The sequence below is a fragment of the Lathyrus oleraceus genome, chromosome 4 (genome assembly GCF_024323335.1).
Source record: "Lathyrus oleraceus cultivar Zhongwan6 chromosome 4, CAAS_Psat_ZW6_1.0, whole genome shotgun sequence".
NCBI lineage: Eukaryota > Viridiplantae > Streptophyta > Magnoliopsida > Fabales > Fabaceae > Lathyrus > Lathyrus oleraceus.
The window spans coordinates 231666134-231689268 of NC_066582.1; the positions used below are offsets into that span (position 1 = coordinate 231666134).

General features: G+C 34.0%; 1 protein-coding gene across 1 annotated transcript; it reads left to right on the plus strand.

The window, feature by feature from the left end:
• Positions 1-18744: 18744 nt before the first annotated feature.
• On the plus strand, positions 18745-19981 carry LOC127074760 (uncharacterized). Its single transcript, XM_051016107.1, has one exon. The coding sequence runs from the start codon at positions 18948-18950 to the stop codon at positions 19824-19826; it is 879 nt and encodes a 292-aa protein (XP_050872064.1). The 5' UTR covers positions 18745-18947; the 3' UTR covers positions 19827-19981.
• The last annotated feature ends 3154 nt before the right edge of the window (positions 19982-23135 follow it).

Consider the following 23135-nt stretch of genomic DNA (forward strand, 5'->3'; position numbering starts at 1 on the left):
CACCCAATAACTCATTGCAGATAGAGTTGTCTTGGTTAACTCTACCATTCACGGCCTTTCCATCTATACGGAGACCCAACAACATGTACACGTCCTCAAGTGTGACGGTACACTCACTAATCGGAAGGTGAAATGTATGGGTCCCGGGTCTCCACCGCTCCAACAAAGCAAGAATGAACTTATAGTCCACCGAGTACGAAACAATGTTGAGGACATTTCCAAATCCATATCCTCTAATATATGGTTCTATTAAAGGATCGTGGGGTACATATTCATGTACACGACATCTAAAATGCTTCGGATCCTAATAACAAATAAGTAAGAAATGCAATAATAAGAATAAATACATAATACAAACATAAATAACAAAGGTATATGACTTAAAAATAGAATAAGTAAAAAGAGAGTGATAACATACAAATGTTGAGATATTCTCGAGTGTTCCTCTGTGTTCATCACCCATAGTTAACAAAGACATGATTTGATGTTGCATAGCTTGAGTGTGGCAGAGAAATAGTGTGGCAAAGAAAGATTATAGATGAGTAGTGTTGGAGATGATTTGATATTGTGATATGAAAGGTTATTTATAGATGAATGAGTTAGTAGGTTTGCAACCTACGAAGCATGGGATTGGTTGTACGCAATGAAAAAAGTAGACTATGGAATGACAAAAGTAGACTAGCCTTTGTCTTAGGCGTATGCATGTGAAGAATCACATGCAAGGAAGAAGCGCCCTTCCTCTTGGCGCCCGCATGTGATTAGTCACATGCAAGGAAGGGGCGCCCTTCCTCTTGGCGCCTAAGTGTAAGTGAATGGAAGGGGCGCCCTTCCTCTTGGCGCCTTAGTGTAATTGGATTGAAGGGGCGCCCTTCCTCTTGGCGCCCATGTTACTTTATGGCGCCTAGGGAATGGGTGCCTGTTAGGAATATTAGGGCTCAGAGATTCCTTGCTTCAGAGATTCCCTGGGCGCATGTGTGTTCTTGTCATTCTTGTCACTGCATGTGGATTCTTTTCACTACATGCATGGTCAAGTCTGTACAGACGAACCAAGTGATCAATGCGTTCAATGTTTACACTATTTAGGCTGTGCAGATGAGAAACTTAGCAATGCATTCAATTTTAGTAAAGAAAATAAAGTTAGATTTTTAAAGAATGTATTCCACACAACATTACACGATCAATGCCCATATCGAAGGTGAAGTATTTGATCATCAGTTGTTCGGTTTTTGTTTTCGAAACACAGAGGTAAATCGGTTTACAATAAATCAACGATCAAATTTTTCACATCTGAAATAAAGAATAGAAAAGAAATTGCAGTGCAGTAATGTGGGCCAAATCATCTATAAAAATCTAGTTTGGTTTGTAGGAAACCAGGTGAAGTTTTATCAGAAGAAGATTCGAGATGATGACGATGTTCAACATATGTTTGTCAGTCACGAACAATCCGGTTACAACGATATAGAGTTGTATATATTACCATATTAACAACAAGTGTCTCACTTCATTGATCAGTTACAAGTGTTTTGTGAGACTGATGACGAACAAGCTGAGGTGAATGTTCCAGATGACGAAGAAGAAGAAGTCGAGATCATGGTTGATTCAATGGTGAACACTGATGAGGAAGAGGAGCCAATACCATCAAGTCATGTATACTGTCCACCCCAACACATAACAACGTTGAATTTGGGTTCCGATGAACCTTCATCAGATATATGGTACAATCCTTATGTGCAAATGCAAGGATCTTTGAAACAAGGAGACACATTTCGCACAAAAGAGGAATGTGTAAAAGCCATTAAGAAATTCCCTATGCAACTATCAGCTTATTTCAGAGTTGACAGAACTAACGCATTGAGGTATAAAATTTATTATCCGAATGAGCACTGCCTTTTTCAGTTGTCAGCTTCGTACCGGGAAAGGAGCGAGTCTTAGGAGGTTGGATCAATGGGTCCAGATCACACATGCATTCTGATAAAGCCAATGCAGGATCATCGTAAATTAAGCTCTAAGATAATATGCGATGAAATATTGTCTGTCATTGGCGACAATCCGTCGTTAAAGGTGAGTACAATAATCTCGCATATTAGGGCAGAGTACGAGTACACTCCATCATATAGGAAGGCATGGATAGCTAGGACAAATGTTGTTGAAAAAGTGTTTGGCAATTGGGAGGAGTCTTACAAATAACTTCCAAAATACTTGTTGGCTCTAAAACAATATGCTCCCAAGACTATTGTCAAGTTGGAAACATTGCCCGCGTATACACCAGATGGGACGTGTGATGTTGGAAATGGAATATTCCGCCGCCTCTTCTGGGCGTATCAACCATGTATCATAAGTTTTTCTTTCTGTAAACCAATTATACAAATTGATGGTACATGGTTGTACGGGAAATACAAAGGAACGTTACTTATGGCAGTGGCACAAGATGGGAACGACAACATTTTTCCAATCGCCTTTGCTCTAGTTGAAGGGGAGACTACTGAGGGATGAAGTTTTTTCCTAAGAAATCTCCGATTGCACGTTTCACCTTAGCCTAACTTATGTTTGATCTCCGACAGACACCCTTAAATCATCAGTGCATATAATAACATTGATAATGGCTGGAAAAATCCTCCTTCGACGCATGTGTTCTGTATTAGACATATTGCTCAGAATTTCACACGGGAAATCAGAGATAAGACGTTGCGGAAGAAGGTTGTCAATGCGGGTTACGCATTATCAGAACCTTCTTTCAAACAATACCGTGAAGAAACAAGATTGTCAAACGAAGATGCAGTACGGTGGATTGATAGTATTCCATTGGAGAAGTGGACTAGGGCATACGACAACGGTCATTGTTGGGGCCACATGACAACAAATCTTGTGGAATCAATGAACTCTGTCTTCAAAGGCATTCGTAACCTACCTATAACCGCTTTGGTGCAGGCAACATATTTTAGGCTAGGGGCGCTGTTTGAAACCAGTCGCTCAAAATGGAATTCAGTGTTGCAATCTGGACAATTGTTCAGTGATGCTTCAATGAAATTCATTAGACATGAAGCTGCCAAAGTAAACACACCCGTGGTTAAGGTCTTTGACCGCACTAAAGGTTGGTATAGTGTTGCCGAGTCCATGGATCACAATGAGGGCATGCCGATGGAACAGTACAAAGTCGAACTAGATAGAGGTTGGTGCGACTGCGGAAAGTTCCAAGCCTTTCGCACGCCCTGCTCCCATGTCATTGCGGCATGCTCAAAGGTTCGAAGGGATCCATCCTACTTGCTATCTGAAGTTTACAAAGTCGCCACCCTTTCAAATGTTTATAAAATTAGTTTTTCCGTAGTGGAAAAAGAGGACTATTGGCCAGAATATCAGGGGGACATCGTCTGGCACAACGAAGTTATGCGAAGGAAGAAAAAGGGTCGCCTAAACAGCACCTGGATTCGAACCGAAATGGATACGACGAACAAAATGGTTAGACTATGTAGTTCATGCCGTCATCCTGGTCACAATCGTAATAACTGTCCTAGTGTTGGAACGAGCACAACCAGATAAATTCACATGTACTCTATTGCAATATATGAAAAACTAATTTTATTTCATATTAGACGTCTGTGACGAAAGTACCATTACATAAACAGTAACACAAAAAATTAAAACAACTAGAATACAAGAACTATGCAATTACAACCATCAAAATAATTTTGAACATGTAATGCATCATCCTACGAACGTCCTGGTCGGTCTTAATATCCACCCATTCACGCACTTCTCTGTTTTGATTGAACGTGGACACAAGTCATTGTATTCTTCTAATCCTTTCACCCTCCCCAATTTCTCTCTCTAACCAACTGTACAATGTCCGATTAAGACGTTCAAATGTATCTGTGTTCCAAAGCCGAATCTGTACCGGAGCCGCAACGGCGGAAAATATTAAATCAACATTTTGTTTCTGAATGTATGTAGACATTGTTAAAACACAAAATCTTGAAGGTGAGTGAGGTTGAATTAGAGAAAATATGGTAGTATGAGATGATTTTGTGTGAAAAATAGTGCATAAAAGACGTGGAATTTATACAGAGTGGACATAAAATGCATGCGCCAAGAGGGTTGTCGTCCAACATGACATCACATGCAGGCGCCAGAGGCATTGGCGCCTGTACTTAAGCTAACACTAAGGCACCAAGGACATTGGCGCATCCTCATGAGGGCTATTGCATGCGCCAATAGCATCGGCGCCTCCTAATGAGGAGTCCAATGCATGCGTCAGTGCTATTGGCGTCTCTTTTGGTTGCCTAGGGGATGCGCCAATTCATCTGACGCATCCTCTTCTAAAAGTGATTATTTTGATATTTTTTTGAATTATTTATTATTTTGAATTTTAAAAAAAAATAGTTATTAAAAAAAAATCAAAGAATCACGAATAACAATAATTTGAGTTATAGATAAGCTGGCTATTTCTATTTCGAAAAAGATGGTCGTATGAGTATTTAACGTTATTATGTGCACGGGTGACATCTGTATATATTTTCTTTGAGGACGTGTTTCCTTGTGATGGGTGATATATATATATATATATATATATATATATATATATATATATATATATATATATATATATATATAATTTATTTGTTTAGTTTCTTTGGTTTATTAAATTTAGAAAATTTACTCTAAACTACCCATAGTTGACATGCAGAATGGAATTTATGGGGTAATTTTCTAATAATTTAGGCACCGTTAACTTTCTTTCTTAAAATTTAACGAACGCATCAAACTGTTATAATGGAGTGAAATTCAGGAAAAAGATAAACTCTACGTATATAATTTAAACTCAAAATTGTTCAAATTCAATGTTATAAGAGACACGACGCACGTGAATTTGTGGGCTCTTAAGCTGATTCGGAAGGCCACATGCAATAAGTACGAAATTGTTTATTTAAGAAATCTGTTAAGTCTAACCGTGATTAAATTTCTTTAAGTGCTACAATTTACATTTTTGGCTAGGGGAAATTTTTTCTCAAATGACAAAAGGGATAAAGTGAATAATGTCGTGATTTTCCACTCAATACTTAAAAGTGAGTTTTGATGAAATATTTTAATAAGAAAAAACAATTTTTAAAGAAAATTTAAAATAATTTGATCAAAATTCATTGTTTAAATAAAAAATATAAAGAATTGTTAAAGTGACATAAATTTATAAAGTATTTTATTCAGTTAAATTTAAGGAATTTTAAATGATATCAAAATATAAAAAATTTAAAATTGCTCATTCGCTTTATAATATAATGCAAATGCTAAATTGTTTATTATTAATTTTTTAAAATTTGCAAGATTACCATTATATTTTATGAAAAATTTAAATTCATCCCTAAAATTTTCAAAAAGTTGCAATTAAATCCCTAATAATTTTCAAGTTTTACAAATTAGTCCCTTCAAATTTTAAAAAATTGTACATTGGTCTCTATTTTTCATTTTTTAAATTTGGCTCAATTTTTTTAAAATTTATGAAAATTACCCCAAATATTTAACAATGAATCATTTTAATACTTCATTCAAACAAAAGAATTTAAAAATGAATGGATTTCAATTGAATCATTTAAATTGCTTAGAATTTTAAATTTGTTAAGAATTCTCCATTACCTCATCCAAACAACTTTTGGTGTTTTTGAGAAATTATACAATGTCATCGTCTTTCACTCAAAATACTTTGCCCTTGCATGTGTTTTGCTTAGGGAACTATGTAATGTCATGGTCTTTAACTCAAAACACTTTGCCCTTACATGTTTCGTCCTTGGGAGAATGTATATTAGTATGTTTATTTTTCACATAGGAACCTTTTGACACAGTAAAATTGAATCTACTAACAATAATCTCATAAATACCCTGGAGAGTACTCCATAAGAAGGGAGCGAGTTATAAGAAAATTTAAATGAGGTCGGAGGAGCATGCCATAAAGAGATACGAGCGAGCTGCCTTGACTTTGAGGTCATCAAGACTATAGTCTGGAAGACCAGGTCAACCCAACTCACCCAACACTGACATGGATATGACAGTCCATTAAGAGGTTGTAAACACATATCCAACACATTTAAAGGACATATTAATGATAATAATGACCAAGCTCAAACAAGGAGAAAATAACGTTTATGACCATTAATCAACCAAAATCATATAGATTACTCAGGCCTATATATATGCATGACAAAGGAAAAAAGAAGATAAGCAATCCATATTCTAGAGAACTGAGACTTTACTGGCCCTCAATATTGGAGTTACATTAATGTACACATCAAGTACATTTTGTGCCCATTATGAGGTTCGATAAAACTAACATAGGCCACACACCTACAAAATTCATTTCCAATCTTAATTACATATCGTGAGGTTAGGGCTTTCACCAAAAGTACCACCAACGAGCAAAGAACAATAATGGAGATGTTCTTCACTATGAAGGAATTGCATCGTTAAAATGAAACTTTGTAGGGCAATGTTGGCGACCAGTAGCAAGAATAACCCCAACCACTCATTGATGAAAAAAAGAATCCATAAACCCTTAACCTCTTTCCGTTGAAATCTAGGATGTCACAATCGTGGGAAACTTGAAATTTACGTCTTTGGTAACATTCGATGGAAAAATTATAAGAGTGCATCATTCCTATCAATACTTAGAATGAGATTATTGGTTTGACGAATTCCATGATATGTAAGCTCCCAACCAATATATATATATATATATATATATATATATATATATATATATATATATATATATATATATATATATATATATATATATATATATATATATATATATATAAATAAGCATAACTTCGATGGTATATGATTCTGTAAGAACAAGATTTGGTTCTGCACCTGGCCTTTAGTTTTGATGATAACAATACATTATTTCTTATAGAACAATTTTGTACCCTAATGGTTTTGTCTAATGTGTAGGTTTTGATAATAGGTTCTAATTCTGAAGATTTGTCATGTGACATCATCAGATTATGGAGTCAACACACTTTGACTCTGAAGAGATACAAAAGTGCCTTACAAGATTATGTCAAGTTCTGGAACACTCTTAGACAATGTTTTTGATGAATGTTTATGCTAAAGCTTCTGACTGTGGCTCTAATAGAAGAGATTCTGAAGATTTTCCAAGCTCTCAAGATTCTGCGTTCTCAAGTTCTGAAGACTCTGAAGAATAAACTCTGAAGACTCTAAAGACCAGACTCTGAGGAACTGTATCAAGACTCTAAAGACCAAGGTTCTTAAGTTTCTCTCAACCATACTCTTGATCCTTCTAAACATGCTTCAACAACATTCATTCAGAAACCTCTGAAGAATAGAAGATAAGATCAAAAGGTTTTACGTAAGGAAAATAGTACACAATCCAAAATCAAGTATTCCTTCCACTACGCTGATTTTATGGGCTAAGGACTGTACTATTGTACCATTTTGCCTCCCATTATGCAAGTTGTTATGCAAGACTACAACTGCATTTCAGTATTCTGATTCTACCCTCCAATGAAGCTTGTTATTGCCTATATAAAGAAGACTTGGAAGAATGAAGAAGCTATTAATTTATTACGTTACTACATACAACGCTTTTGCTGAACTAAATATTATTGTGTAGAGAAAATAAAACATACATAGAGCTTTTGTTCGTTATTATGTGATAAATACTTTGTACTGAAATTTATGTAATCAATTTTCTTAGAAGTAATCTTGTAAACACATTTCTTGCAACCTCATTGATTGAGTTTGTATTCCTTGAGTGGCTAGGGTATAGTCGTAATTACTCAAGAAGGCATTGACAGATATTCTTTGTGTGTTTGTAATCAGTTTGGTTATAGCGGATTAAGTCTTTATTGATAAGACGAAATCACCTTGGCGGGTGGGTTGGATGTAGCTTAGTTAATAGCAAACCAGGATATAAATAATAGTTTGATTTATTTTTGTTCTTTCTTTACAATTGTTGTGTTGGGTTGAAAAAGCTTTCATTTTTAGAAACCCAATTCAAACCCCATTTCTTGTGTTTCTTGCCACCTTCGATGGGCCCCAGAGCTCCGATTCTAGTATTGATAAGATTATCAAACACTTAACCGTGTCATATAAAGATTTAGTTCGTGAAACACAATGGCTGATATCCCACCTCCAATTGCTCCTGTAAGTGATAGAGATCACTATAACGCTAAACCTTCTATTTTTGATGGAGAAAGATTTGATTACTAGAAAGATAGAATAAAAAGCTTCTTTCTAGGTCATGACGTAGATCTATGGGGTATGATATTTAATGGCTACATACATCCTGTAGATGCTAGTGGCAACAAAATAGAAAGAAGAGTGATGACAAAACAACAAAAGAAAGATTATAAAAATAATCACAAAGCTAGAACTATATAGCTGAATGCCATTTCATACACTGAGTATGAAAAGATCACCAACAAAGATACTGCAAAGTCCATATTTAATTCTATGAGGATGACTCATGAAGGAAACATCCAAGTTAAAGACACCAAGGCACTTGCCTTGTTTCATAAATATGAAGCGTTCAAGATGGAAAACGTTTAAATTGTTGAGAACATGTTCTCAAGGTTTCAAACTCTTGTTGCAGGACTAAAGGTTCTGGACAAAGGGTATTCTACTGCTGATCATGTGAAGAAGATCATCAGAAGTCTACCTAAAATATGGAAACCTATGATGACTGCGTTAAAGTTATCAACGGATATGAACAACACCTCTCTTGAAGAACTTGTTAGTTCTTTAAGAAGTCATGAAATTGAGCTTGAGGAAGATGATCCAAAGAGAAAGAGCAAATATGTTGCTCTGAAGTCTTCGGGAAATTTTTAAATGACTAAATCTCTTTAAGCTGGAGAAGATGAAGATTCTGAAGAGGAATCAGAAGAAGAAAATGAACCATCTCTTCTTTCTAGACGTGTAAATCAAATCTGGAAGAAAAGATAAGGCAAGTTAAGAGGCTCCAGAAGGACATGTGGTCGTTATGAGTATACTTATGGATTCAAGAAAGTCGGAGCCAGCACAGACATAACATGCTTTGAGTGAAAGGAGCCAGGTCATTTCAAGAATGAATGTCCCAAGCTGAAGAAAGACAAACCTAAGAAGAAAGACTTCAGAGGTAAGAAAAATGGTCTGGCTACCCGGGATGATTCAGAATCCTCAGAAGATGACTATGAGTAATAGAAAGCTAATGTGGCACTGCAAGCATTCACAAAATCTCCTGTTGAGAAGATTTAATCAGAATCAGAATCAGAGTCAGATTCTGAAGAGGTATTTGTTGAACTTGAATCTAGTTTATCAGAAGTTCTGGATAAGTATCAGAAGCTTTTGAAAAAATACAAGGATCTGAAAAAGATTCATGTATCTGAGTCAGAAGCATACTGTAAGTTTAAGAAAGATTTCTCAAGTTTAAATGAAGAAAACTTTATTTTGAAAAATAATAACTCTGTGCTTCAGAGCAAGAGTTCCAAACTTGAGAAGGAAAATCTTTCAGAAGCCTCTATAGACTCTGATGATGTCATTAAGAAATACGACAAGTTCTTCTAGAAATTTATTGCTAGAAGCCTAAGTAGAAGCGTAATGGCTTCAATGATTTATGGCGTAAGCAGAAATAGAACAATAGAATTGGTTATGATCTGATGAAAAGTCTACTTCTGAAAAAGATGATAAACCAAAAACTCTTGATTCCCATTTTGTCCCTTTTAGTAAACAAAATGGTGTTATGCCTAAATGTAAAAACTTTTCAAAACCTAAGGCTAAAGAAAAAGCGCATTCCTATTTCAACTATGTATACATGTATGATTATCCTGCACAGAAATCCAAGTTTGTCAAAAACTCTAGGAAGACTAACCAAAAAGGACCCGAAAAGTTATGGGTACCTAAGGATACGATAATCTATGTTGCCAACATCCTTAGAAGCAGAGAAGAGACACCAATCATGGTACCTAGACTTCGGATGCTCGTAGAACACGACGGAAAGAAGGAATATGTTCCAAAGCTGGAACTTAAGCCTGAAGGCATCGTTGGTTTCAGAGGTGATCAGAAAGGAAAGATCATTGGCTTCAAAATAGTAGGTAACATTTATCTCCCTTCTATTACTAATTTTTTATTAGTTGAAGGATTAATGCATAACCTGATGTCCATAAGTCAATTAGGTACAACGGTTATGATAATATTTTCAATCAAAAGTCTTATAAAGCTGCCAGTCAGAATGATGGATCAGTTCTTTTCAATGGAAAGAGGAAGAACAACATTTAAAAAATTAGACTTTATGATTTAAAAAGTCAAAACATAAAATATCTAATGTCTGTAAATTAAGAGCAATGGACATGGCATAAAAGATTGGTCCATGTTAGCATGAGAAGGATTTCTCAGCTAAATAAGCTTAATTTAGTTAGAGGTCTGCCAAATCTGAAGTTTGCTTCATATGCTCTTTGTGACGCATGTCATAAAGGAAATTTTTCTAAAACTTATTTCAAAGCTAAAAATAATGTTTCCACCTCCAGATTATTGGAACTTCTGCACATTAACCTTCTTGGACCAGTGAAAACTGCTTCTATCAATGGTAAGAAGTATGGACTAGTCATTGTTGAGGACTATAACAGATGGACATGGATTAAGTTTCTAAGACACAAGGATGAGTCACATTCTATGTTTTCTACCTTCTGCTCTCAAGTGCAAAATCAGAAGGATCTCAGAATTATTAAAGTCAAAAGTGGTCATGGTGGAGAATTTGAAAACAAATATTTTGAAAAATGTTTTGATGCAAATGGAATTTCCCATGATTTCTCCTAACCTAGAACTCCACAACAAAATGGAGTTGTAGAGAGAAAGAATACGACTCTACAAGAAATGGCTAGAACCATGATCAATGAGACTAATGTGGCTAAGCACTTATGGGCAGAAGAAATTAACACAGCATGTTACATTCAGAACAAGATCTCTATAAAACCTATTATGGGTAAGACACCCTATGAATTATGGTAGAATCATAAGCCCAACATTTCATATTTTCATCCTTTTGGATATTATTGTTTTATGTTGAACACTAAGGACAATCTGAACAATTTTGATTCTAAGGCCCAGAACTGCATCATGATTTCATCCTAAGGCTATAAATTATATAACATTGAGACATAAATTGTTGAAAAATTAATCTACCTCAGATTCGATGATAAGCTTAACCCTGAAAAGTCAAAGCTAGTTGAAAAGTTTGCAGATCTGGAGATAACCTATTCAGGTTCTGAAGGTAAAACTTCATAAGCAAAAGATGTTGAGGCAAAATACTCTGAAGCTATGCTGAAACTGTATGGATGATTGTAAACAAAATCAAAACAAATTGGGAAAATGAAGTAATCCAATACATGTTCGGAAGCAATAGAAAAGGAATTTGCCTACCATATGGTAACTTAATCACAAAAGTCATGGAACTTACTGGATTCTACTTTGGGAATGAAAAATTTGAAGAAGATGTGGCAAAAATAGGAGAATAAGCTTTGACAATAATGAGGTATGAGATCATTGATGGAAACGTGATTGAAAATCCTCCAAAGGAAAGAAGAGAAAGACACAAGATCAAGAAGCACCTGTAAACCTGAAAGGTTTTGACTATTATATCCCTTAAATACCCTCAGCTGAAAACCTACTCAAGATCATAATCAAGAGTCTGTCAAAGAAAAAAAATGACAAAATCAACTTCCTATCTCACCATTGTAGCGGTAAATTCATGACCATTGAGCTATTGGTTAACTCAACGTCAATAAAACCAGAGTCACCACCGCGCTTTTATTATTTGAAAAAGGGAGAAAGTATGAACAAAACACAAAGATAAAAAGTTTTCAAATCAAAACTAATAAAATTTCAGAGATTATAGGTAAGGGGGTTGGTTACACAGAGGGAATGTATTAGCATCTAACGTGTCCCACGTACTCCTAGGGAGCCCTTTTTGCGTGTACTTGTTTTGGTTGAAAAGATATTTGTTTTAAAAACAGAATGATGGGATGAGAAAAGAATTAATTATTTACATTTTTATGTTTGATAAGACTTTTGGTCTTATACCTACATACCAAGATAAATGAGGGATTAAAACCTCATAGTTCGTGGTAAAAATTTCAAAGATGGGTGAGTTGATTTTAACAAAAGCTTAAAGATCTTTTGTTATCAATGGGGGAATACTCAACCAAACATCCACCAATAATGAGGGCTTTACAACATTTAAGAGGGAGGGATCCAACTCGGATTAAATCAACAAGTATGCCTCTAACCCCTAGTAAATGGAAAGTCTTACACTCAACATATCATAGAATGGGAGAATTACATCTCAACCAATGATAACTCAAATCTAAATGCTTTCTTTTTGAATAGTTTAAAAGGAAAAAGGCATCAAGTGGCCAAAATGATTAGATGAGGTTATTAGTTCTTTTTGGTCTTTTTGAAAATAAAGTTAATATGATTAAGTCTTCTTACAAGTTTGATAAGAACATAGTTTGAAAATCAATGGCATAAGGCCAAGGTTTCTACTCATTAAAACAAGTATAAGTTGAAAAACAACAAGCAAAGAAGTTTTGAAAATGTGAAGGATATTTTAAAATTATAGAAAAAGGGGGTGGAGATGAAAAGGCTATCTTAGACAAGATTAAAAGTTTTGAGTTGAAACAATCTAACCCATGGGAAGCATCCACAAGACAATAGTTTCAGATAGAAACCCATTTCCTTTGGGTTGTTAAGAAAACAACAAAACCATCATCATTTAAGCAATTAATAAGAAACCCAATGGTATCAAATAAAGATAACCAAACATCCAAGCTAACACTCCAAAGCAAGCAATCCTCAATGTCATTTATGTGTATCAGATGAAGAATTCCTTGAAACATACTCAAAGACAAAACATCAAATAATAACAATAAGATCAGAATAAAAATTTAGACAAAGAGAAAAAGTATATTAGATAAACCCAAAGGAGTCTCTCAAGCTTGTGTCAGATGAATGACATTGGCCATGTTTTTTTGGTCTCAAATTAATGGCATTGGCGAAGTTTTTCTTCCATAGCTCAGGAATGTTGCATACTTTGAGTCCATAGGTCCAAATCAAGTCACATACAAAGATCCAACAATCCACCAATGTTTTTTTTAGTGCTTTTGTTTTTATTAAGTGTTTTAAGGTCCTAAGACCACAAACAAAATATGATCACAAGCACAAAATATAATGGCTCAAGGGAGCAAAATGAAAATAACTGAAGCATAAACATATGCCCACGTGGGCAAAGAGCAAATAACTAAAGCATAAACAATTTGCATGAATGTAAATGACAAGGAATGATAAAGTGCAAGAATTTGAATTGCATTAAAGTAAATAACAATAAAACTAAATGTTAGTTGTCAAGTTAGTATGTTAATTTGTGCCTTGAGGCAAATTTAACGCTATGTTAAGCAATTGTAAGTAGGCTTATGTAGAAGCCATACCTATTTGAGGCCGGTCAATAATAATGTTGGTGTTAATGTATGCTAGAGATAAGGTATCCAAGACCAAGCTCCTAAAGCATACCACGCACAAAAATAAGAGAGGATTGGCCTATCTCAATCAAACCTATGTTGATTCATCTAACACAAGGTCATTGATGAATCACCTAGCTAATGATCCATGAGAAGTCATTGGCCAAGATATGATTGGGGAAGAAATGAGATAAAAATGTAGAGATGAAATGAAGGGGATCCCAAATTGGTCAAGGGATGAACCTCACTTGATAAATACCATTCGTTCATCTAAGGGATGAAGTATTAAACTTCATCAACCAACTAAATCCAATGCTATTGACCAAGTCAAGGTCCAATTCAACTAATACCAAGGCCAAACAGAAGTAAGGTCAACATAAAGTCAATACAAAAGCTCACAAAAGCATTAAATCAATTAAGTTATTTTAAAAATATTTTTAAAAACGAAGAAACATAAGTTTCAAGGATCAAAAACCTAAAACCCCTTCAAAACACCAAAGAAATGACCAAGGGATTTATCGCAGGTCAAGTAAGGTCAAAGGACCATTGACTAATTTTTTTGGTATTTTTCAAAAGTCAGAAGCAATTAAAAACTAATTAAAACAAGTTAAAAATCATAAAGTTCACCATAAATATCAAACTTAATCTAAAAATTAATTTTAAATCATCAATGGGAAGAAGAAAATATTTGTGAATTTTTGGTGTTGGTCCCATAATTTTTGTATAAAAAATGAATTTATGGTGAATTTTAAAAGAAAAAGATATTTAAAAATTAATTTAGAAAAATAAAATAAAAAGGAAAAACGAGAGCCATCAGATCTCCCTCATTAATTGAGGTGACATATCTGATGATCCACAACACTCATTCCATGGTGTTCCTCAATTAATGCGCCACACAAAAGGTAATCAGAAATGAAGGCTTAGGTTATAAGATGGAAGAGAGACCCAAAGTTATGGATCTTCCAATTATCTTCAATTTCATCAGAAACTTTGAAGCATTTGGAGTTTTGATGATGGATTTATGGATTTTAGAAGTTGAGGAAATTTGCTTGTTCAATGATGAGGACCAAAATGGACCTATAATGTTTCCTTATGGTACATGGCTTTTCAAGTAGAATTTGATCTTTCTCAAAGAAGAAACTTTCAATGATACATATTTAAATTAATCATTAAACTTGTATCATATTCATATCATAAAAAATGAGGAAGTTATGACTCTTGTAAGTTGACCTTCTATCTAGGGCACTAACAAAATGACCTATAATCTTTCACCATAAAAATGACTTTCCAAGCAAAATTAGCTCTTTAGGCCAACATGAAAGATGTTTGGAATGTCATATAGAGTATATTTTCTCTTGGAATCATTTTCATATGACAAAAATTGTAGGAGATAAGGTTTAGGAAACCCTAGATTTGACTAGTTGACTTTTCTAGTCAACTTCCTTGAATCAACTTGCACACTTGAAGTTACTTTGCTCTTAGGAGCTCATGGAGGATAATATATGCTTATGATGATGTAAAATGAAGTATCCCTTGATATATTTGACCAACTGTTGAAGAAACTTACCGAGAAAGGCGCAAAATTCTGCCAAACTGCTATGAAGTGCGACTTCTCTTTCGATACGTGCAACCAACCCCCGTACCTCAAATTTTCCAAATTTCCGCCTCTCAAGTTTGAATTCTTATAACACACAATTTTCAATGTCAAATTAGCAAAAGTTATGATTTTCTTCAAAAGATTAATTTTAGAGTTTTTAGATTTTCTCCAAAAAGGATTATGGTTAATAGAACGATGAAAAATGACAAAGATTGACCAAATGAGATTATCCATATAAACACTTGTGGGATATTATCCTATAGAATTGATCAAAAGGGTTTTGGGAAAATCCAATTTCATATTATACTGTGATTTAACATAAAAATTCAATTTTATTAACAAATCACCAAAACCAATTTTATCCATCCAAAAATCATATCGATCACCAAAAGTGACCAAATGAGATTATCTCATTTGGGTACAGATCATAACAACGATCGACTTCCCAAAACCAAAATTTTAATATAAAACCTATAATTCATACAAAATGATACAATATGTGACCAAAGGGGTTAAGCCAAACCCCATATGGTTAGAGCAAATCAGTACAATAAAATACTTGTATTTTGATTTGATAAATTTCGCAGAGATAAAAATAATAATAACTTGACGCTGATGAGAGAGTAAGGGAATCATAATCATTCTGCTATCTAAAACCCACCTTATAGTAAGCAATCTCCCCCTACCTTATCGATTGAGGCCGTTTAGCGATATGCCTCAAACCATAATTTTTACCCTAACTCTCACACTCTTCCTTACGATATATATATATATATATATATATATATATATATATATATATATATATATATATATATATATATATATATATATATATATATATATATTAAGTTTAATCCAACATTAAGATTAATTCCCAAACAAAATATTTATTTAATTGATAAATAAAATAAAATGAATCTTAAATTAAATGATTATTCAATTAAGAGTCACATCTTTAATATTTAAAAAAAATATTTATTTGATTTTCAAAGAAAAATATATTTTTAACATAAGGTGTCACACTATATTTAAATAATTAAATAATAATAACTATAAACCTCATATAATTATTATTATTATTTTAAATAATTAAATAAAATCAACCTCTTTCAACCAATTATTTTAATAATTATTAAATTATTAAAATACCCTTGAATACTCTAAAGCATTATAAAACATCCAAAAATACACCAACATCACATAAATAAATTATCAAATAATTCATGAAATGCTATAATTAAATAAAAACAATTAAATAAGTTATGGGCGTTATATCATGGGCGATTGAGCTTTCAAAGTATCACATTTCATTCGTAACTAGAAGCATGATAAAGTCTTAAGTCCTCGCTGATTTCTTGGCGGAGTTCAACACACTGTTGGAGGAACAATTCCCTCATACCTGGATCTTGTTAGTAGATGGATACTTTAATTTGAAAGGAAACGAAGTTGGGATATTCTTGGAAGGGCCAAGAGAAATCTTGATCAAACATTCATTATGTGTTGGCTTCAAAGCCAACAATAACCATGCAAAATAATGGTTGTTGATTGTTGGAATGGTTTTCACAATAGAAATGGGATCTGTTAGCCTTTGTGCTTGAAGCGACTCCAACCTAGTCACCAATAAGATTTTGGGAAAGTACGAAACATAGGAATTCCAACTTATAAAATATTTACACACGGTTTAGGAGATGAACAAAAGCTTCAAGTTATTTGAAAGTGGTTCATGTGCCCCGATAGGTGATTTCCAGAGCCAACCACCTCTTCAGACATGCCAAACTTCAGGCTTAAATATAAGAAATGAGCTTCTTCTTTTGCCTTTTCAAAGCCTAGGTCCACAGAGAGAAGGGACTCAGTTTTCAAAAGTACTGTTCATTCTCTCTGCAGACCTTTTGCATAATTGAGTTATGAGTGTCTCTTTTAAACCATTGAGCTCGACCTTAACTTGACTAAGCTTTTCACCTTAGCTTCAACAGATTTTCTGCAAGAGTTTTTTTCTCATTCAACACTTTCTTTTTCTCCTTACTTGCCTCTATTAAAGTGGTTTGAGCATTATTTTGATCTTTTCCCAGAGTTATCAATCTCTCGTTGATACAAACAAAGTTTAGCTAAGTTCATTTTGGTCTTTCATTTTTTAAACACAAAATTCAAATTCGCTTCCCTTTATTTTGAGAAGTCTATGATTTCAAATACTTTTCTCCTTAGTACAACACTTCTCAACAAATATGTCCACAACAGTTGGATCATTCTTTGGAGACCATTTTTTTGCGTTGTTCACATAACCTAAAGCATCCCGGTGATCATAGAGAAAGATAATCCCATCAACATTCATTTCCCAAAAGTGGAATCTCGTTGTGAAGAACCATTACCTCCACCTTCTTGAAATGATCCTTTCTCTAATTTGAGGGAGGAAGATGTTTCCAAAGCATCATGAACCTTCCCATGATCCACCTTAGGCTTCTTTGGTGGAAAACATGTGTTCGCAATTAGAATCCTATCTGCCATTTGAGCACTCTCTAAAAAAAGCAAATTACAAACTTGATATTACTTTGTGAGCCACCTTCTTCAATATGTTTGTAATAAGCTTAGCTAACACTTTATACGTGCAATCCATTAAAGATATTGGTCGATAATCACTTAGTTTCAATGAATTATCTTTCTTTAAAATTAAAGTTATAAAAGAACAATTAGCTCAAAGCACAATACACCCATTTGAATAAAATTAAAAATGCCATCATTAATCAGATCCTAAAAGTCTTTAGTGAAACCTAGGTTAACATCATCTAGGGCCGGACTCTTCGAACTCTCCCAATTCCAAACAAAGTCTTTGCTTTCTTCCTCTAAAAATTCTAAATTAAAGTTGGCAATTTAAAAAACAAAAAGATAAAATAATGCAAAGATAATTTATGAAATTATTAAGGCAATTTTAAAAGCAAATCAAAGGAGATCGAAGACGTATCACGTATACCCCTCGTGCACATAAAATATTAAACTAATATTAGTATTTACTAAAGACGGTCATGGTTCCTTGAAACTGGAATAGCTTATCTATAACTCAAATTATTGTTGATCTCAAATCTTTTGAATGAACTTTCTTTAATCTATTTTTGCAGTCCAAGTACCTTCATATCGAGACAATCAAGTCGTGCACACTAATTTTATATTTGAAATGAAGAGGATAATGTGGCATCAAGAGGAAACAAACTATGTGATGACTAATAAAACTCTTTGTTTACCGATACACCGGGAAGGTATACATTATGCGTCACACCTATTCTATATTATTGTGTAGTACTTATATTATTAGATTTTGAATATTTATTTATATCTATGTAATTTTGAATCGAGAAATGGATGATCCATCGACAATATAAAATAATCAATTATAATTATTTATTCTGTCAAGTCAGTAGTGTGGGAAAGTCTCACATTAATCATGAATATAAAAATTTTAATATTTATAAATGAGAGAATTCACACACACACGTATAATCTAAAAAATTTAGATGAATATACCCAAAATATTTTTTTTTCACTCATGTTAGACCTCGAATAGCCCAACATTATATTCATTCAAAACCAAAATCAATAAATGATTTCGTCTATTTAATACCGCCCAATGTTAGGCATTGATGCGACAAATTAACCGAAATGGAAGGGTGCCCCATGCCACTATCACATGCCCCACACGGTGATCCCTCACTCGTGCTTCCTTTTACACTTTTATTTTGAATCTAAACCTCTAGGAATGAACGTCAACAATAACCCTTATATAAGCAAAGAATCAATAACTTGGTAACACCATCCAAAAAGTTGAACTTAAACTATTTGAGAGAAACAGAAGATTAAGTGCAATGGCAAACAAGTACCATGTTCGTTCAATTAGTTTGCCTTCAAGATCTCATCCTAGCACCATTAGAGTATCTGAGGAATTGAACAAACTCAAGGCTTGGGAAGTAACATCCACATCCACATCCACATCATCCTCTATTCTTATTGCTCTTTCCTTACTTGATGATTTGTATATTTCATTCCAACATCTTCTCAACATGCCATCCACCCAACTACTCCTTTCTCATCATAGAGGTCAGAAGTTCATTGAAGAGGTGCTAGACAGTTCTATGAGAATTCTGGATGTATGTGGCATCACAAGAGACACCATGTTGCAAATCAAGGAAAATGTCCAAGCCCTTCATTCTTCTCTTAGGAGAAGAAAAGGAGATTCAAGTGTTGAAACAAGTGTGGCAGAATACAAATTCTTCACAAAAAAGATGAAGAAAAACGTCAACAAGATGATCACATCTTTGAAGCATATGGATACCAAACTTGGGTTGTCCCCAAATTTGGAACTTGATCATCACCTTTCTTCTGTTATTAGAGTGCTGAGGGAAGTTATTACAATGAATTTGTCTGTTTTTCAATTTATTTTGTCATTTTTGACTGTTTCTTCGTCAAAGTCAAAGGCTACCAAATGGTTGCTGGTTTCAAAATTGATTCACAAGGGTGTTATAACATGTGAAGACAACTCAGAGAATGCCAATGAGTTGCAGTGTGTGGAAGCTGCTTTAAGCAGCCTTATAAGTGATGGCAATAATGGTGAAAAGTTGCAGGCTGCACATGAAAGATTAGAGGCTTTGGAGAATGCAATTGAAAGCGTTGAGATTGGTTTGGAGAACTTATTTAGACGCTTGATTAAAACTAGATCTTCTCTCTTGAACATAATCTCTCAATAAAACCATTTAGTGGCAATTCTTTTTCTGAATTTTTCTAGGCAATCCAACAGTTTTAGATTGGATTATCAGAGGAGTGAATATTTTAGCTCCATGATTTTTAATGTATAAAATTCAATAGTTATACAATGAAATGTTCATAAAATTCTTAGACTCTATTTTGGTGACTTGTATTAGCTATATCTTATCACAAACGAAATAACAACAATGTGATCAACCCCTCTTAAGACAATCTAAAGGGGGCTACATAAAACTCATAGAAATTACAATTTAGATTAAATTTGGAACCTATGATACTCCACTTCCAAACCAGCACTTCGATTGAGTACACAATTTCTTCTAAGTTGAATAATTCTCCTTTCAATCATATACTCCAACAAAGGTATCACATCTGATCTTTTCTATTTCGTTAAACATATCATCCACTTAGTCTGTAACTTTGGATTCAACTCAGAATTTCATTCCGGATTCCAAGACCAACCTTCCTCACTCCGTTCTTCCATTTCTGCTATTTATCCATCTTGCTTAGTTGACTCAAAGAATAATTCTGGGAAAGCTTCTACTAGTTCTTGATTTCCATTATTAAACACCCCTACTAAGGGCCAATAATCAACAATTCATAAGCGTGCCGCACGCTTCAAATCGCAGCAAGGATAACATTTAATTTTATTTCTTTTTCATATGTCGTTGTTCTTTTATTTATTTTAAATTAAAAACTTAACAATATATTTCTTCAGTTGAGCATGCAATCAAATGGACCAATCCCTCAAGAAAACAATTTTTACTTTTATTATTTTTTAATTGACACCTTTCATATTTTCCTATTTTTAAAATAAAAAAATAATCTATTGTTATGACAATTGATAGAAAAACTTTTGATTTTTTAAATTAAAAATAAATTATTTATTCTTTCGATTGTATGAAAATCTATCGTTGGTATGAAATTTCGATATCATTAAACTTGACTTGAGGAAAAGGAATTCAGAAAACACTTAATAAAATGGTGATATGTGATAGCATTTCGACAAGAGGGATCCTTAACCAAGGGCGTCAAAATAGTTATGTTAAACTTGAAGTTGGAGACTTAGTATGTTTCCTCAGACCATGTTCTCAGGAATTCATCTATGTTCTCAAGAATTCGACAATGGTTGATGGACAATAGTGGCAGTTTAAAGCGAAACATTGAGATCAGATTGTGTAACTATCTTTTAGTCTTATCCATGCAACAAAGACACTTGGACGCAAGCTAAAAGGTGGAAACCATGCGAATAGATATGTGTCATCGCTAGGAATAAAGTTGTTGTATGTAGTTATTTATGTATTCGTAGATATAGGGATTCTAGTGTTAGGATTTAGGGTGACAATATTATTTCAAAAAAACTAAAAAAAACTCAAAGTACCAAGACGATAGTGTGAAACGAGTCAGTGAGAAAAAATGTATGATCTTGCACATCATTTTTTTACATATTTAAGCAAAGTCTTGTGTTTCTTGATTTTTACATTCCTTTTCAGAAATTTAATTGTTTTTTTATCTTTAATTTTACAAGGATCTCAATCCCGTCGAAATCCATTTGCTTTTCTCTGCAAGTTGTCTTTATTTTCTTACCAAGTTAGAATATATACTACATTTACAACAAAAAGTTAAACACTCTTTTAAGAATTTATGCACACATGTCATAGGATTCAATAGTCGATACAGAAAGTAAACATTTTTAAAGAGACTAGCAGTTGTTTCTCAAAATTAGGGATAAGCAAATTGGGACACCTAATGAGACATTGTGTTAATTGTTTTTTAAAAATTACAAGTATTATGTTTTTCTTTTACAAACCATTTTGCATGCATGAAATTTTCTTGGTATTTGTGTGTGTATCCGTTTAAGAAGTGGAAAAACTCTTCTTAAAATGACACGTCTGTCAACAGATAACCCTACTTCTAACTCATAGAACAATCCTCAAAATGCAGTAGAACAACCAGCCAAATCAACAGTTGGAGATGCGGTTGTTTCAACGCCTGTTAGAATGAATACTTGCATGGTGTCATCGACACTAGTTTCATTGACACCAATACAAGGAGGAATTCCCCCACAACTAGGAGTCTCCCATTTAACCCCACGATCGTAAGACCAACTTTGGAAGACCCTAGAATACCATTCCTTCTTAATTTAATACTTCCTATGGGAAATAAAGATTACCCATATTGTATGCCAACAACTATGATGGCCGACCTTCATTCTAATGCGCCGACTTATGCAGATAACACAATGGCCGTTATGTCACTATATAACCCATATCCTGCCTCAGGTTTAATAATAAATAATCCTAGTCGAACAAAACCACTACTGGAAGAATCAAATTATGCCCCCCAAACGACGTTAACTTTGAATACGACATCCCTTATATCGATGAGGAAGCAAATGGACGAAAGTAACCACAAAATGGTTAACATGTTGACTCAACAAATTGGTAAGGTGTTCAATCCCCTGATTTAGAACACCAACCAAAGTTATGAATTATTGACTAATCAGATGGGTCAAATAACTAACTTATTTGGCACTTTTAAGGCCTAAGCGAGGCCAACTCCTCAAATCTCAAATGCCAGGTAAGTAAAGACACCTAAAAATGGGCAAACCCCTTACCGCGGTGTGAAAAATAACCACGAGCACCCGGACGCTCAAGGTACTAGAGTCTCCACCAAAATTTATTTATTCCACAAGGAAATGGAAAATATTGATAAAAACCTTAAAAGAAAAAAAGAAAATGGCCGTCACAACCAAATTCGGGTTCGGGAGTCGATTTTGCGAGGAGAAGGTATTAGTACCCCCCACACTTGTTGTACTTAACGGGAACCATTTAGTTAGATTTGTGATTAGAATTTTAGTTTATGTTAATTGTTTTCTTCGAGCGGTAAAGGATTGAAAAGGAAATAAAAGGGATTTCAAAGTTTTTTTATTAATGTGCCTGACATGATTGCAGGTCTTGCTCTTACGTATCTCTAGGTGCGATGGAGAACTCAGGGCTATGTAGACTAGAGCAAGAAAAATGATATTTTTGGGTTTTTTGTTATAGTGTTTGACGAGACATTGAATCTCGCTCCTTCGTATCTCCAGGTGCGATGGAGAACTTAAAACTATGTAGTTTTTTGTATAAAATGTTTGTTTGTTGGTCAGTTTTAGTGAAAGTTATTTTTTCATAATCGACGGAAAAATATTGCTTACCCAAAATAGTGGAGGAATGGACGTTTGCATCACAACAGAATGGATTTCTATATCAACATTCACGGAAAAACGTCGCTTAGCTCAACTCACATATAAG

Bases quoted from the DNA above. Each gene is read 5' to 3' on its own strand.
- LOC127074760 (XM_051016107.1), top strand. From the start codon at position 18,948: ATGGCAAACAAGTACCATGTTCGTTCAATTAGTTTGCCTTCAAGATCT.